The 17,210-nt window shown below is 33.0% G+C and overlaps 1 protein-coding gene across 1 annotated transcript in view; it reads left to right on the top strand.

Annotated features, from left to right (window-relative positions):
- The window catches only part of LOC145243718 (polycystin family receptor for egg jelly-like), a 144,744-nt gene extending 133,456 nt beyond the window's left edge, over positions 1-11,288 (top strand). The window contains exons 24-26 of the mRNA XM_080106771.1: positions 297-983; positions 8,972-9,529; positions 10,771-11,288. Of these exons, the coding sequence (XP_079962897.1) occupies positions 297-983; positions 8,972-9,529; positions 10,771-10,973 (1,448 nt within the window). The 3' untranslated portion in view covers positions 10,974-11,288. The remainder of the gene's footprint in view (positions 1-296; positions 984-8,971; positions 9,530-10,770) is intronic.
- Positions 11,289-17,210: the final 5,922 nt, after the last annotated feature.

The raw sequence follows: 17,210 nt of genomic DNA, 5'->3' as shown, positions 1-17,210 counted from the left end.
AGAAACCGGTTTTAATCCAACGGAAATGGAATATCGTTTTTCTAGGGCGACAATGTTATCGTTCTACCCTTTATTATTCATATCATTTTTTCCATGCAACGTTCACTTGCTAGGTTTCACTTCCATGCGCCATTACACTGTATACATATGCCTGATAAACTCTTCCTTTGGTGGACAGTGGTAACGCTCTGCTGGTTAGTCATAGATGATGGCCTCTTTTTTGTGTAATAGTGATATACACATGCAAAATATCTGAATTGATTATTTAATTTTGCTACATCCTTCCATTGCACTAGGTGGTTGCTCTCTGGCGAACTCTCTTCACGGACTGATCACCAACTGTAACAAAGAGTATTCCTTTGAAAACGAAGACCATAAGAACTACGATGCGAAATGGCAGAACCAACCGCAAAACAGCTCGGCTCTCAGTCAAACAACAAACTCTGCCTGGAGGTACCGACATCACAGCGAAATCGGTGGCATCCCGATCATGGGTAAAATCGCCCTGTACAGCAGCAGTGGATACTGCAAAGACTTAACGGGTGGGCCGGACCGAGCAAGGCACATTGTTGAAGATCTAATCAAGGAACGCTGGATCGATGACAAAACTCGCGCCGTCTTTGTTGAGTTCACAGTCTACAATCCGAACGTCAATATGTTCAGTTCCGTTGTGCTCATGTTTGAGACCCCGTCGTTCGGAGGAATGAAATCCAGCGTTTTCATTCACACTTTCCGACTGTTCCCTTACGTCGGCGGTCATGGGATATTCATCCTCGCTACGGAGATCGCGTGTCTCATTTTCATCATGATTTTTGTGGAGCAGCAATTGCAGACGTTTCGCCAGATGAGACTAAAGTGCTTCAAGAGTTTCTGGAATGTTATGCAGACGCTAAACCTCACCGCTTCCCTTGTCGCTGTCGCCATGTACATTATGCGTCATCTGATGACGAATTCCGCCATTAAGACAGTGAAAAGACTGAAAGGTAAGATTCATATATACCTACATTACTTTTCAATATATTTTTTATTAACAACTTTAGTTTTGAAAAAGAACTAGAAGACATCGACAACAATCCATCATTTTTTCAATCTGTTTAGTTCATTGCATGTTTCTTTCTCTCTCTCCCCGCTCTCTCCCCTCCTCAGTTTCACTCCCTCTCTGTCTGTATATATATACACGCATGCGCGCGCACGCACACACACACACACACACACACACACACACATATATATATACATATATATATATATATATAGAGAGAGAGAGAGAGAGAGAGAGAGAGAGAGAGAGATTCTGAACTTTTAGCCCGTTACGCATATATATATATTTAACTATCGAGCTTATTATATATCTAAATTACAACGAGCACTTTCTATTTCCTGTATTTTAATTAAACTAGTAATTTCACTGTTACATTAAAATACACTCAGCTCTTTAGACTATTGTTCTAATCTCCTTTATATATATATATATATATATATATATATATATATATATATATATATATATATAGAGAGAGAGAGAGAGAGAGAGAGAGAGACAGACAGACAGACAGACGGACAGACAGAGAGATAGAGATAGATAGATAGATAGATAGACAGACAGATAGATAGATATAGTGAACTTTAAACACGTTTAAAACGGGTAAAAGTTATTACTCTTTCATTTTAATTGAATGCTTTATGTCAAATTAATAGTTGAATAGAGTTAAATTAGAGAATTAGGGAATCGTCAGGTACGTTGACTGACGATTCCCTCTCTCTAATGTAACGCGAACGCCTTAGTCAACGTACCTGACGATTCCCTAATTCGGTAATTTAACTATATATATTCAATAGATTATAAAATTTATAAAACACTTTTTAACTATCGAACGTATTACACTTGCAACATTCAATATATCCTAGATATTCATGAGATTTGATTTATTAATAAACTAGCAGGACCCGTTAACCAACGTTGCCCGGTGGTAGCACCCCCTCCTCCGCGTAAAAATTTCAAATACGGCTGTTATTTTTGGTTTTGGCCAAATAATAAATTACTAAGGTCTATGCTGCCAAAATAGCCTAATCAGTTGTTTTATTTTTTAATAAGTGTAATAATAATATATACCTCAAACGCTCGCCATAGCTGTAATCCCCCCGTATGTAACACTATGTAAGTGTAATTTAATATTATCATCCTAACTTTTTTTTTTACCATTTAAACGAAGCGTTAAATAAACTGTTAATAATTTTTACAAGTTTTTTACAGCATACAAAAATAATGTAAATGCGAGACAAAAATCTTTCCTGTGTAGTGATGTTTGTGAAGCCGTATGTTAAAGAAATCTAGAAAAAATATGCATAACAAATCCAAATTATGTAACGGGGATAAAGTTGTTTTTTTTTAATAAACAAAAGTTCATTCCCGTTGCATAAGGTGGGTGTGTATTAATCTATTTTAAACAATTCCAGGAAGACGGCTAAACGCGCATGAGTGTTCGCTGAATGGGATGTTTTCCGAAACGAAAATAAGAAAACACTGTGCAAACAATAAACTCCCCTCCCTCCGCATCAGAAAGAAACGAAAAATGGTTGTGTAGATAGTTATAACGTTTGATTGTACCCAAATAATACTGTAATAGTTTCTTAGCGGAATAATTCCGTCAATAATAAATAAAACGTAAGACTAATGTGTACGCACTGAAAATGGCGGCATGTTTTATAGATGATAACTGTTCGTTTATTTGGTGGAATAACCGAATGCTGGAATTGTAGAATGAATACTTCTCACCCAATCAGCTGTGCCGGATATTTCTAAGGGAGAAATCATTATTTATGTCGGGTATAAGGGGTAAGAATTGATATGTAAACTGGACGCATGGACCAAGCGGGAGAGAATTAAAATTAGAGAAATCACAAGGACGACCTCAAATACATGGAGTCTAAAATAGTTTTATAAAGGTAGTCTACGATATCTTACCAACACCAGTCAATCTTCACGCTTGGGAATTAACTACACCTTATCGATGGAGAGAATGCGGGAAAATTTCCAAACTTAAACATATTTTCAATAGATGTGCGTATTCCCTAAGCTATAACTGGAGATACAATGAAGAATTAGAGATTGTTGTGGGGGCTGCAAAGATATATTGCATGACTACCAATAAAGCTGAAAATGTCACCAGTAGAGCAATTCATTTTGTTAAAGAAAGAAAATTGTTCAAAATAGGCTGAGATCGTCATTGTTTGATGGCTGCATGAACTAGCACGGTGCATTCGACTTGGAACGCTGGTTTGTATTTCCAACTGAAATAACGTTATGAGATCAGCGTCCGGGTATCGTCTTTTGTCCGTTAACTTAGAAAATAAGTTTTCGTCATTGAATTGACGGTGCTATTTGAAGAAAATTTTCACTGGGATCACATGTTGGAAAGATCTAAAGAACCCAGTAATTATCTGATGAAGGCTTTGTTGAAAGCAACGCTGCTGCTGTACAAGCAACGATTATTGCACACACACACACACACACACACACACACACACACACACACACACACACACACATATATATATGAATGATTATTTACTATAAAAATTATTAAATACCTACAGACAGTAGTGATTCATCTTCTCGGGAATCATCAGTAGATACAAACTCGGCAACAGAAGCCATCTCTAACTCCATTAGCAAGGACCTAATTCATATAACCGCCGTTCACCACGAGAAATACTGTTGAAATTTAAACATTTATTTAAAAAAATTTTAACGTCTGTCAGGGTTATCTAATCATTATATGATGATCTGTGCATACGAACTAAACTGACAGACTTTTTAATTCAACTGAAAGTGCTCAACGATAAGAATCGAGTTTCTTAAAGGGGCTGACATAATTATTTATTATAATAATTATTAAATACCTTCAGACACTAGTGTTTCATCCTTTCAGGAATCATCAGTGCAGAGCATCATAGATTCGAACCCGGCAACAAAAACCATCTCTAGCTCCATTAGCAAGGACCTAATCTATATGGCCACCTTTAACTGCGAGAAATACTGCTGAAATTTAAACATTTGTTTTAATACAGTATAACTCCTATAATTTTAACATCCGCTTCTTTCAAATTAGAGGATGCTGTTCCAGTTTTGTGATAAAAAAATGTGCTGCAGTTAACTTGAATTTTCTAAGAATTAAGAAATAGTAAATGAAATTCATTGCTATATGATACTTCAAGTATATATTGAGTTTACGATATATTGCAAGTAAGGATTAAACATTGAAAATAAATTAAATGTACTCTTACTTGTTATGTATTTATTACCTAAGTTATCATCTACAGAAATCATACATTTATGTAAAATACAGTCTTTTTTAGCTAGTCATTGAATGAGTCTCATTGCAGTTTCTATTTTCATCGATTGAGCTCTCGGGCGCTGCCATTGTATTCCGTAAGCGATCACGAAAATCTACAATTTCTTGGTTCTGTAGCTTCTTTATGATTATATCTCTTCAGAGTGACATTACTTGCAAAACATAGTTGTTGCTAAAGTAAGGACTTTTTTCTAGAAATTTTATAACCGTCTCCATAGACTTTTCTGCATCATCCCATGATATTGCTTCATCAGAGTGTTCTTGGTTATTTACATTAGGGTCAAGAGAAGGGGAGCTGTCGCTATTTTCATCACCATTACCGCCTTCAGGATATTGATCAGTAGTTTCCTCATCTTGTTGCACCCATATTTCAATATCATTTGCATTAAGTGATTTAAGAACTGTGTGGTTGGTCGGTAACCGTTTGGTTTCAATAATTTTTTCTAGACCAGATGTATTCTCTGATTCTTTCAGTTCAGAAGCCTTTGGCGCTGGGCATAATCTACCCCATGCTTTTGTTAATGTGCTTGCTCGAACTTGATTCCATGCACTTGCGAGAGAAAATATGGCATCTTTGATAGTAAAATGGCGCTGAAAATCGCTTATACTCACGGTACTATTTATCATATTCATCATGAAATCATTTCTGTAGAAACATTTTAAGTTCCAAATAATCCCTTGATCCATAGGTTGGATGATAGAAGTCACATTAGGTGGTAAGTAGCACACAAAAATATTCCCGCAAGATGACACTAGTTCTGACTCAGAAGGATGTGCTCTACAATTGTCCAACAGAAGAAATCACTTTGATTCAGGTTTACCTAATTCAAGAAAACGCCTCTGGACAACTGGCACAAATTCTTGCAAAAACCATTTTTTAAACAACTGTTGATTCATCCATCCATTTCGTGAAGAATAATAGGATACTGGCAAAGGCGAAACTCCTTTCAATGCTCGGGGACACTGTGATTTGCCGATGACAAGAAGCTTAAGTTTATGAGTTCCAGAAGCATTAGCGCATACATCACTGTTAGTCTTTCTTTATTTAATTTGAATCCTTTTATTTTCTGCTCCTCGAATCCGGCTAATGTTTTTGTAGGTAAGCACTTCCAATTTACGCCACTTTCATCAGAGTTGTAAACATCCTCTGGTGTAAAACCATATTTGGAGAGAAAGGAGCAGCCTTCAATATTTCCTCCTTTTTCTTTTTGATGTAAAACAGTGTACTTCTTCCAATCTTATAATCTCTCAATATAACGCTATTTTCAACTCCAGCATTCTAATTTTTCTATAGTTTGACGTTTTTCGAGTAAAGTCAGTGTAACTTGTTTTCTTTTAGAGTTGCAAGCCATTGTGATGGGTTATTTTACACTATTTTAAATATAGCAATCTGAAAAAATTTTTTCAGTTAGTGTAAATTATCAAATCAATAGCTAATCTACAGTAATTACATAGTACCAATATTAACATTTCTGCGCAATAGCTGACTAAACCATGTAAACAGTTTTACTGCAACTCCGCATCAAATATGCTAATACAATTTCAATGACGAGACAGTTCAAGTTTAAAGAAATCCAAATGAGAGGAAGTCCAACTTTAGAGAAAGTTCAAATTAAAGGAGTTTTACTGTATATATATATTTAATATATATATATATATTTAATATATATATATATATATATATATATATATTTAATATATATATATATATATATATATAACATCCTGAAAATCACACAAAATTGGGTTAAAAACTAAATAGTATCGATATTATTAGGGCTCCAAGTTTAACAATGAGTTAATAAAGTCAGAATGTTTTGTATAAAGCAATTTTTTAAAATAAATAAATAAATAAATAAAAAGAAAACAGCCGTAGCACAACGGATAAAGTACTCAGTAAAAATTCAGTTTTTTTTAATTTGTTCTAGGTATTGAAGCTTCAATCTTTATTTCGGGTTATGCTAAGAATACGATTAAGAATTAATTAAAACTTCTACGTGGTTATATTGAGTCAAGTTGTTACTAGTGATGAGACCGTTCCAAACATTTTTTTTTTTTCCAAATGCAAATTCTTTTCTAAATTCCCGTTTCAGATACAATTACCGATTATTCAGAGCTTTGTAAATTAATTGCATTCTTTTAAAGATTACCTAGCGAATTTATGCTAGGTTTCATTTTTTTTTTGTTTTTACACAAGTAAAATGAATTTACATCGTATTTAATGTTATTATATACTAGCAGGAAGACTTGACGTTGTCTGGGATTGAATGATTGTCAACGAATGTTTCACACTCCCATAATTTTATTGTCATTGAAATTGGTGAAATCACACATTTTCTAATCAAATCGATTGGTTGCCTGCTTTAGTTGGGGACCCATCGCGGTGCACCAGGAGGAAGCTTTACATGCCACAGTGAGTTAGCCCACAATACATTGTAGTCTACATTGCACTCTAGAGAACCTATTGTTGGTTTTATAAAATTATTTTTATATATAGGTTGGAATGATAAAATTGTCCCCCTAGAAAAGACAACATGATTTCATTCCTATTTGATGAAAACCGGCTTTCTTTTTTTGTTACGGACAATCTACTAGTTGGTTAGTTGTGTACAAATTCCAAGAGCGATAGAAGCCTTCTATCATGTCTGAAAGTGGCACAATGTTCAACAGGCGAGATCGTAAATGCACCGCTGTGTAATTCATGCTCTCTACCGATCCAAGTTATGACAACAGGACCATTGCCAGCACCCTCAAAATGCAAACCAGATGGTTTAAAGCTTGAAAGCACAGCTAAAAGCATTGGACAACCCACGGTTATCGTCTTTGGTGGGGTTTCAATGAAGGGCCACGTTACGCCACCTCACATCTTTGAAGTCGGCTAGAAAGTCAACACCAAAGTGTACCTTGATGTACTGAAGAGTGTGATGATCCCCTGGTGCAATCAGATGGTCGCTGGCAGACTCTGGGTGTGGCAGCAGGACTCAGCGCCAGCCCACAAGTCCAAAGAGACACAGGCTTAGCTTCAGAAGGAGTGCTATGACTTTGTACCTTTCTCTCACTGGCCCCCTTCTTCCCAAGATTTGAATCTGCAGGACTACTTCGTTTAATCGAGAACATCACCAACATGACCTCTAACAACACCAAAACCAGCCTGATCGCCGCCATCTGGCGAGCTCCCGCTGGTGCTTGTGAGAAAGGCATGCTCTCAGTTCCAGACCCATATCGAGGCAGAGTTTGAGGCTGAAGGCGGCTACATTGAATAAATGTCAGTTCTGCTACAAAATCAAGTTACTTAAATTGATTTTTTTCAATAAATGTTTTAAAATAAAGTTGTAGTGCTGTTTTCTTTACGGTGACAATTTTATCGTTTTACCATGCTTGAATTAAAGTTTAAAATGCAAAACTCAATTGCGCTCTAAACAGAAACATTCAGTTCGAATGCGCCCCTGCCATAGCAAACAACCTACTGCTTATTTTATATGTAGGTGCTAACTTTGGTCAAAATCGCCTGTTCCTTCGTTCATCGGATTATTTGTATTATCGATTATCTTGAACAATCCACGATTATGGTCTTTGGACATTCTGATACAAAACCTATCTCAGAATACTACTAGATAAAGAAAGTACATGTGTGTGAAAGTTTACAAAAATCTGCCCACCTGTTTTGGAATCCATAGGGAACGAACTCACACACACACACAGTTCCTTTAATATAATAGTAGAGATATAGATATAGATTATGGAAAATTAAGTTTAAAAATATATAAGAATTTTTTTGGAAATCAGAATTTAGGCTCAAGTTTTCCAATTCTGATACCGATTCCGATTAATAACTCAACTACTATTTGTTATGGTTAGATAGATTATTAAGCCAAGAAATAATTTTGGGTTTGTTTTACTATACACATACACATACTATACACATAGATTCGAAAAAGTTGTCACAAAACAAATATATAACAAATAAATGTTATCAAAGGCAAGATAAGTTACTTTTCTACCTAACTGGATATGTTTTTAGTGTTTTTATTTAATGTAACATGCTTATTCAGCTCGAAAAACATAGTGTTTACCGATGTATTGAAAAATTTAAAATGGCAGCCGACTCTCTTTGAGGCGGTAAGTTTGGGAAAATGAGTTATAAATAAAAAAAAACAGACGAAATACTGTTAGAAACTCGCTCAATATGTTACCGTGACATAGGCTGACATATATTCGGCGGGTTTTTAACAGTATTTTGACTGGTTTTTTGTTTATAACTCCTTTTCCCAAACTTACCGTCTCCGAGTGAGAGTCGGCCGCCATTTTGAATTTTCCAATACATCGGTAAACACTGTACACTTTTCGAGCTGAATAAACATGTTACATTAAATATAAACACTAAAAACATATCCAGTTAGTAAGAAAAGTGACTTATCTTGCCTTTGATAACATTTATTTGTTATATATTTGTTTTGTGACAACTTTTTCGAATCTATGTGTGCAGTAAAACAAACCCATAATTTTTTATCACATTTGTTATGGTTAGATAGATTATTAAGCCAAGCCAAGAAATAATTCTTGATCATATGTTCGTTAATCTTTACATATGACACCATCATATTTTTATTTTATAGGCGAATTTTACAATTTCCAACGCTTGTCACTTTGGAGCGATACTTATTCAGTGATCCTTGCTCTGACAGTGTTCCTCTCTACCCTGAAACTCATTCACCTGCTCCGTTTCAACCGACGCATGTCAATGCTCTCGAAGACCCTCCAGCATGCTGCCAAGGATCTGTCTGCCTTCTCAATGGTTTTCTCAGTCGCTTTTTTCTCATACGCTTGCCTCGGTTATCTGCTGTTTGGCACCATGGCTGCCACCTACTCCAGCATTATCAGTAGCCTCGAGACCCTCTTCATGTTCGCCTTGGGCAAGTACCACTACGACACCCTGCGGATGGCTCACTGGTTCCTTGGCCCTGTGTACTTCTTCTCCTTTACCATGGGCATCACATTCATCCTGCTCAACGTGTTTGTGACGATCTTGAATGACTCCTTCGCCCTGGTGCGCAACGACATCTCCAAACAAGCCAACGACTACGAGCTAATAAGTTTTATTCTGGCCCGTTTCAAAGATTGGCTCGGGATCGATCCCGAACGTATTTTCGTTAACATCAAAAAGAAAGATACATGTGAGTATTGAGGACTTTTTGCAGTACATTACGATTATCGATCTATATTTATTTATATTATTATCGATTTATATTATTATTATCGATCTATATTTATATTTTTTTATCAATCTATATTTATTTACTTATTATTAATACTATTATTATCGCACTATATTTGTTTTTTTATCGATCTATATTTATTTTTATTATCGATTTATATTATTATTATTATCGATCTATATTTATTTATATTTTATCAATCTATATTTATTTACTTATTTATTATTAATGCTATTATTATCACACTATTTTTTTATCGATCTATATTTATTTGTATTATTATCGATTTATATTATCATTATCGATCTATATTTATCTAGTCATATTATTATTGATCTATATCTATTTCTATTATTATTGATTTACATTTACCTATTAAGATTATTATTATCGATCTATATCTATTAATATTATCATCGGTTTATATTTATCTATTTATATTATTATTATCGATCTATATCTATTCGTATTATTATTATTATTATTGGTTTATATTTACTGATTTTTATTATTATTATTATCAATTTATATTTATTAATTATATTATCTTACTTACTAGGTGTTCACACGCAGGTCATCATCAAAGATTACTCACTGACAACAACTGGTGATGTTCTTTGGAGTTTGGGTGACAACAAGTCTCCCCAGATTTCCAGTACTCTCCACCTCTTTAGATAACCTTTGCAATGAATTCCGCTTACCATTGATTTTTCACTGACAACGAATACACTTTAGATGGCAACAAGCTTCTCAGTCCTTTTAACACTCATTTCGTGGAGGTCTGAGTAGTGCTTTCTCTTCCAGGGTTTTCCATCTTCCTTGACCCTCCATAGTTATTTCTTCTGGTGGCAGTCGATGCCGACACTATCATTGTTTTGGGAGGGGATCGTAGTTATAATTTTATAATTTTGCAGTTTCAGTTTTCTTGGTTTCACATGGGGTTCCACTATCTTTTTGTTATATTTCTGTTACAGTATTCATATGGATGATTAGCGTTTGACCCATCTCGTACTGACCATGCTCATGAGAACTGGTGTGTCAATGTGATTATGCTGCACGCCTGAACACTAGTGGAAACCCATTCAGTTCAAACTGTTAAATATTTATGCAATGCTATAAAAATATGTCCAAGCAAGTGTTAGACGTAGATTATATTAACATCTCACGAAAATATAAGTATTTACATTGTTACCTTTCAGACGAAGACGAAGCCGATGACATCCGTTGTTATAATACTGTTGAGAAGATGAATGAAGACAAGCTGCTTCATATCGATTTGCAGGTAGACGACATATTCGATCGGCTCAACAGGCTTTACCAACGATTACAACAGGAGTCGGGACGATTGCAGAACCCGACCAAGATTTTTCTCGGAGCACCATTTAATCATTGGAAAATGTAAAAAAAAAAACTCCATTATTTGTTTCATTTCAGATTTCGTCGTTACCAAAGACCATTTTTGCCAGAACAGAAACATTGTTGATATTTGTCAGTTCAATTAAAATCGAATAATTAGGAGAGGATTACATAAAAACATAAATTTACATAATAGACACAATAAGTAACATTTTCTTCACCTTTTGCTATTTATGATTCCTTTATGTTTCGGCCAATGTGCTCTCTAGTCTTCTTCAGGTGTATTTTTCATCCCAGATGATGTTTTGCCAGATTCAGCATTGTTAATTTTATCTATGTAATGTTTATTTATGATTTTTTTTTTTTTTTTTTTTTTTTTTTTTTTTTTTTTACTCACACTCATCCCAAACACAGCATATCATCACTTGAACATAAGGGGCTATTATTTGGGACCATGCTTAGGGAAGATGAACAATATTTTTGTTTACATCACATTTAAACTTCTGCATATCAGTACAGTCAGAGAAGCAGGAAAGGAATCCCAAAGTTTAGCTGTCTGAAAGAAGAAACTATTAGAGTAGAAAGCTTTCTGTTATTTAGGGACCTCAACAATGAAGGGGTGTGATTTTGTTGCTAAACGGGTTTGTTGGGAGTATGTACCTCGAAGGGACACAAATACAATGAGTTCATCAGTAGGTGTGTCAGAAATTTCGTGAAAAATATTGAATAATTCCACCCTAATTTTTTTTTCAATTAAAGAAGCAAGGACTAAGGTTTCATTAAAAAAACAAAAAACAACAACAAACAAACAACGTGGTTTAAAAAAATAAGGTTTTAAACTTCGGACTTTACAGGTAAATTTCTAAAAAACACTACTTTTTTTTGTTTTAAATTTGAATATATTATTTATTGATCTTTTATCTTCAATTTGTAAAACTTTGGTGAGTAAATTAATTATTTGCTTTTTAATAGACACTTGAAAATGGGGGGGGGGCATGAATTAAAAAATAACAAAAACGTTTATCTAAAATATTACATTCAGTTTATTGGAAAGAGCATAAAATTTCACATTGACCCTGAAAATATCGTAAAAAATTGAATCAATAGAAAAATTGATAGATTTTTAAAGTTTAAAAATTGAAAAATACTGAGCTCGTAAAATTCAATTAATTTCATTGCTGTTTTTTTTTTAAATAAAAAAAAATATTTCTATTACTTTTAAAACAACTTTAATAGTTTATTTTGGAAGTATAATCCATAAAGAAAATAAACAAGCCATTTTTAAAAGAGAAATTACGAGTTTTTATATTTTATTCGCAGTTTCGAGTTAGGGGTGTCAAAAATTCCTACAAAAATTCTGATACACCTAGTTCATCAGAGCACATGCTTCTTGAGTATGTTGTATACCGGTTTTACTATTTATGTATGACAAATGAAGGTATAACAACGAATGCTGCTGATATTGTTGTTGTTGAACATCATTCATGATGATGTTTGTTGACATTCATTTCCCCGATATCTTTCTGTTTAGAATTCTTTCTAGAAAGATATCAAGTACTTTTGGGAGGGACCATGTGAGAGTTGCCAACGTTCTTAAGTGAAAGTGATTCTGTGGAAAGAATTGGGGTTGAACTTGGCACATCCAGGTTATAAACCTGTGTCGTTAACTACCATCACCTCACTGATTTGTTGTTATTGAGCATCCTTCGTTATTTTGTTGGCATTCGTCTCCCTGATATCTTTCTATTAAGAATTCTTTGTTAGAACGTTATCAGGTCTTTACAGAAGGGACAGCATGAAATGAAAGTGTTTCTATGGAACGACCTGGATTTGAACTTGGTACAGCCAGGTTATTAATCTTCCTGCTGATGATAATGATTGTGGATTCATGTGGTACAAGGCAAATGCCTCATGTTAATTTTTTTTTTTTTTTTTTTTTTTGCTAAAAATCTTTGTAAAAGAATATACAATTTTTTTTTTCAAACTTGGAGAAATATTAAAAAAAAAAAAAAAAAAAAAAAAAATACTAGTTGAGCATAAGAAAAATGTTCTCTCAAGTTAAAAGAAAAAAAAAAAAAAAAAATTGTACTTTTTAAGATTGTAAATTTTTTTTGTTTACAATAGTAACCGTTTTCCAAAAAGTCAAACCAAAGTAAATGCACCAAAAAATTATTTAATTTATCCAAATCTCTGCCCGTCAGTTTTAATAAATAAAACAAAAAGAAACTTGCATTTTTTTTGCAAACATTTTAGCAGGGGGTGGGGGAAGAACAGCATCCCAATCCGTCTAAATTACAATCAATCGCTTCTTGTTGTTTTAACATAAGAATCCTAGGTTGCTTGAATGACGTGCCTAAGTATCACAGGAATAGAGAATCAGTTGTGACTAATTTGTTGTACATAATTAATAAAACTTTGCTGTACACTATAAATCTGTACACGATAAATAATCGACAAAATGAAAAACTGAAATTACATCTAGGTGGCAATACACAAGAAGGCTAGAGAAAATAGCGACCAAAAAGTAGAAGGTAGCGCCTCCTCCTCCTCCTAAAAATAGCTACTCAAAGAATAAAATATTGGCCATTTTATTGTAAATCTACACAAAACATGTATTAAATATATACAGGTCTGAGCCCATAAACAATTGAACATATATATAATAATATTTCCATCATCTTCCAAACATTTTCTGGTGCTTCTGCATCGTTGTGTGCATCCGAAATATTTGCATTTTTAATTTTTCTTTCTCAGGAGACACATGCTCTTTGCATATTTTTAATTTACTATGCCTTTTTTTTTTTTTTTTTTTTATTTCTTAGAAGTTTAATTGATTATTTTTTTTTTTAATTTAATAGAAAAAATTTTTTTTTTAAGGAAATTTGATTTTGGATATTTTATTTAATAGAATTATCAATTCTCATCTCAAAAATTCAGAAACATGAATTATGTTTTAGAAAGCCATAGCGATGCATATTTTGAAAATAAAACCCAGTCACGAAGTATTAAGAGATTTTATACATATACATACATATATATATATATATATATATATAAAGAATATTTCGGAGAAATACTCCATCATCAAAGAACAAGAATTATTTTGTTACTCCTCCCTGTCTAGGTATATAAAAAAAAAAAAAGTTTGAATCGTTCCCCTTATGTCACACTTTTAAATTAAAAATGGAAATACTATAATATGTACACAACAATACAGAACCATCCACTTTCTTATTCAGAAGATTCATGTTCTTTGCACACTTTCAAGCATCCAGTTTTTAATTTATTATGCTTTTGTTTTTAATTTCATAGGAGTTTAATTAGTGATTTTTTTTTTTAATTTAATAGAAAATATTTTTAAAAGAAATTTAATTCCTGGTCTTTTAATTATCAATTCTCATCTCTCTGCACAGATTGAAAATAAAACCGGGTCACAAAGTGTTAAGAGGATTTATATAACAATATTTAAGAGAAATACTCCATTATCAAAGGATAAGGTTTAATGGGTTTTTTTTTTTTTTACAGATTTGAAAAAGTTGTCAAAAAATATATAACAAATAAATGTTATCAAAGACAAGATAAGTTATTTTTCTATCTAACTAGGTAAGTTTTTTTTTTTTTTCTTAATGTAAAATATTTATTCGGTTTGAAAATCATACAGTGTTTATCGGTTATTTGGAAAAGACAAATGGCATTGAGCTCGCTATTGAATACGTTAAGTTTGTGAAAATTAGTTCAAACTAAAAAATTATATAAACTGCTGTAAGAGACCCATACAATATATGTTACCGTGACATGGACTGACATATATTGAGGGATTTTCCCAAACTTAACATTCAACAGAGATCTCGCTATCATTTGTCTTTTTCAAATACGTTTTTCGAACTGAATAAACATTTTACATTAAATAAAAAACACTAAAAACTTATCCAGTACGGTAGAAAAATAACTTATCTTGCTCTTGATAACATTTGTTATATATTTATATTTTTGACAACTTTTTTGAATCTATGTGTATAGTAAAACAAACCCAATTTAGTTAGTTACTTCTCCCTTTCTTTGTATCAATTTTTTTTGGATATATTCAGTAAGAACGCGGCTTTATTAAAACTGAAATTTATATCCTACAGGAACAAGTGATAAAATACAGCAACAAAAAGTAGATAATATAAACATCCCAACAATTTGTTACCAGGTTTTATTTTCAATATTTGAATTGATATGCCTTTCTAAAAACAATTCATATTTTAAAAAAGCTTCAAATAGACAGCAACATGTTAGAAATAAATACAGACATCTCGGCTGAACATGCAAATCTGAACTCAACGGTTTCAGACATGTTTTACTATGAATACTGATTAACAAACTTTAAAGATAAAAAGAACCTGTTGTTACAAAGATGGAGAGAGAGAGAGAGAGAGGAAAGAAAAATGTCCAAACATTCTTTTTTTGATTAGCTCGAATTATTCAGCCTGAACAGGAAGAGAAAAGTTGATAAAAATTTGTTTTTTATGCTGAATTTAAATTACAGAAAAAAAAAAAAAAAAAAAATTATATATATATATATATATATATATATATATATATAAAATGTCCACACAACATTTGCCCACCATATATTTCATTTTTAACCAATTTGTTTCTCTTTGTAAAATAAACCAAGTAAAACATGATTTTTCTTTCTTTTTTTTTTTTGAGGAATGCTCTGGTCATTAAATTTGTAGAATATAGACAGTTCAAACTTGAGGATTAGGATTAATGAGATGAAACAACTTTCATCCGAAATGAATCAATACAATAAACTAAGTGACTTGGGATGTTCACAAGTATTTGTTAACATTAGATTTGAAGATGACAACATTATAACCTAGAGAAAAGCAGTTTGACAGTAACGTGTTTTACAGGCAGAAGGGCGTTGCAAGAAATGACACTAGGAGAGAAAGTCTTCCACTGTGATAGTGAGACAAATTCTTGCTGTGAATGTCTTACAGGGCGGAATAAAAAGAGTGGAGCTCAGTCGAGCACCTCTGAAAATGACGAAAGTAAAAAGAGAGTAAAAATGTCTCTGTGAGAAAGGAGCTGTAGAGAACAGAAGTGTTTATTACTTTTAAATTATAAAAGATTTTAAACTCGGTTTAACAGATTGCTCCAATTTTGCATGTCCTCCAGGCGTGACAACAATATCTTAGGACACATCTAATTATTATATAGCTAAAGGATTACTTCAGGAGTCCAATGCTTTCTGTAATGATGGGATCCAACTATTTTCCTGCAATCTTATACTGTGCAGATTTAATCTTCAAAGCTTATCAGAACTAAGCCTGCCTGTAAAGATCACATTACACATCCATCATATTCAATTACTCTTAGACAAGCTTAAGTCTGATGACCTCAGAGGAAGTTTAAATCTGGATAGTACATGGAGATGTTGGCAGAACAGGACTTTAATAGATAAGAGTTCTTAGGTCAATAGATATAAAACAGTTCATAAAGAGTACGAAAAGAAATTGACATTTCACCAAATATGATGGCATTTACCAATTGATAGTAGGGGTAGTCTTTATGATCCAGCATTATTATATCAAAAGGAACTTTGTGAGTTCATTCCCCATGGACTCAGAAACGGCTAGGCTGATTATTTTTAATTTTACTCGAAGGTACTGATGTGTCTGGAAGTGTTCTTACCTAGGTTTTTGTATTGGAATGTGTCCGGTATGTGTCAGAAATCGATAATCAGATTAAAGAAGGAAGTTTCTTTTGACCAAAGTTAACACCTAACATTACGTGCATTTGAGAAGTTTTATCACCACACAAGCAGAAATACCCACCCTATTTCTCTACAGTGCAAAATTACTGCAAGGAAGGTCCCTAACTGGATCTGGCAATCAATAAAAAAAATAAAATAAAATTAAAAAAAATGGGTGATTTCAATGACAATAAGTGTAACATTTTATTCTCATTCAATTCCAAACATCAGGTCTCCCTGCTAGTGCGTGCATATACTCATAAAGAAAACTTCAGGACAATCTGTATTAGGTACGATCTTTCAGGTTGAATTTCAGTTTAAAAATAGCTCTAAGTAATTAGTGAAAAGGACCCAATTAGTATTCACTGACAAACAAATGCATAAAAGCAATCAATAAGCAAAACCTAAAAGTTTAAAATCAGTTTATTCTCATTTAAAATTTATATAAAACAAAGATTGCATTGTTTTTTTTTTGTTGTTTTTCTTAAAACACATTTTTTAGCTTCTTTCGATGCTAACATCATTTTTATTTATAAA

This window comes from Euprymna scolopes, chromosome 22 (assembly GCF_053919585.1).
Source record: "Euprymna scolopes isolate OS-2025 chromosome 22, ASM5391958v1, whole genome shotgun sequence".
Taxonomy (NCBI): Eukaryota; Metazoa; Mollusca; class Cephalopoda; order Sepiida; family Sepiolidae; genus Euprymna; species Euprymna scolopes.
This window is presented reverse-complemented; position numbering and strand designations above follow the sequence as displayed.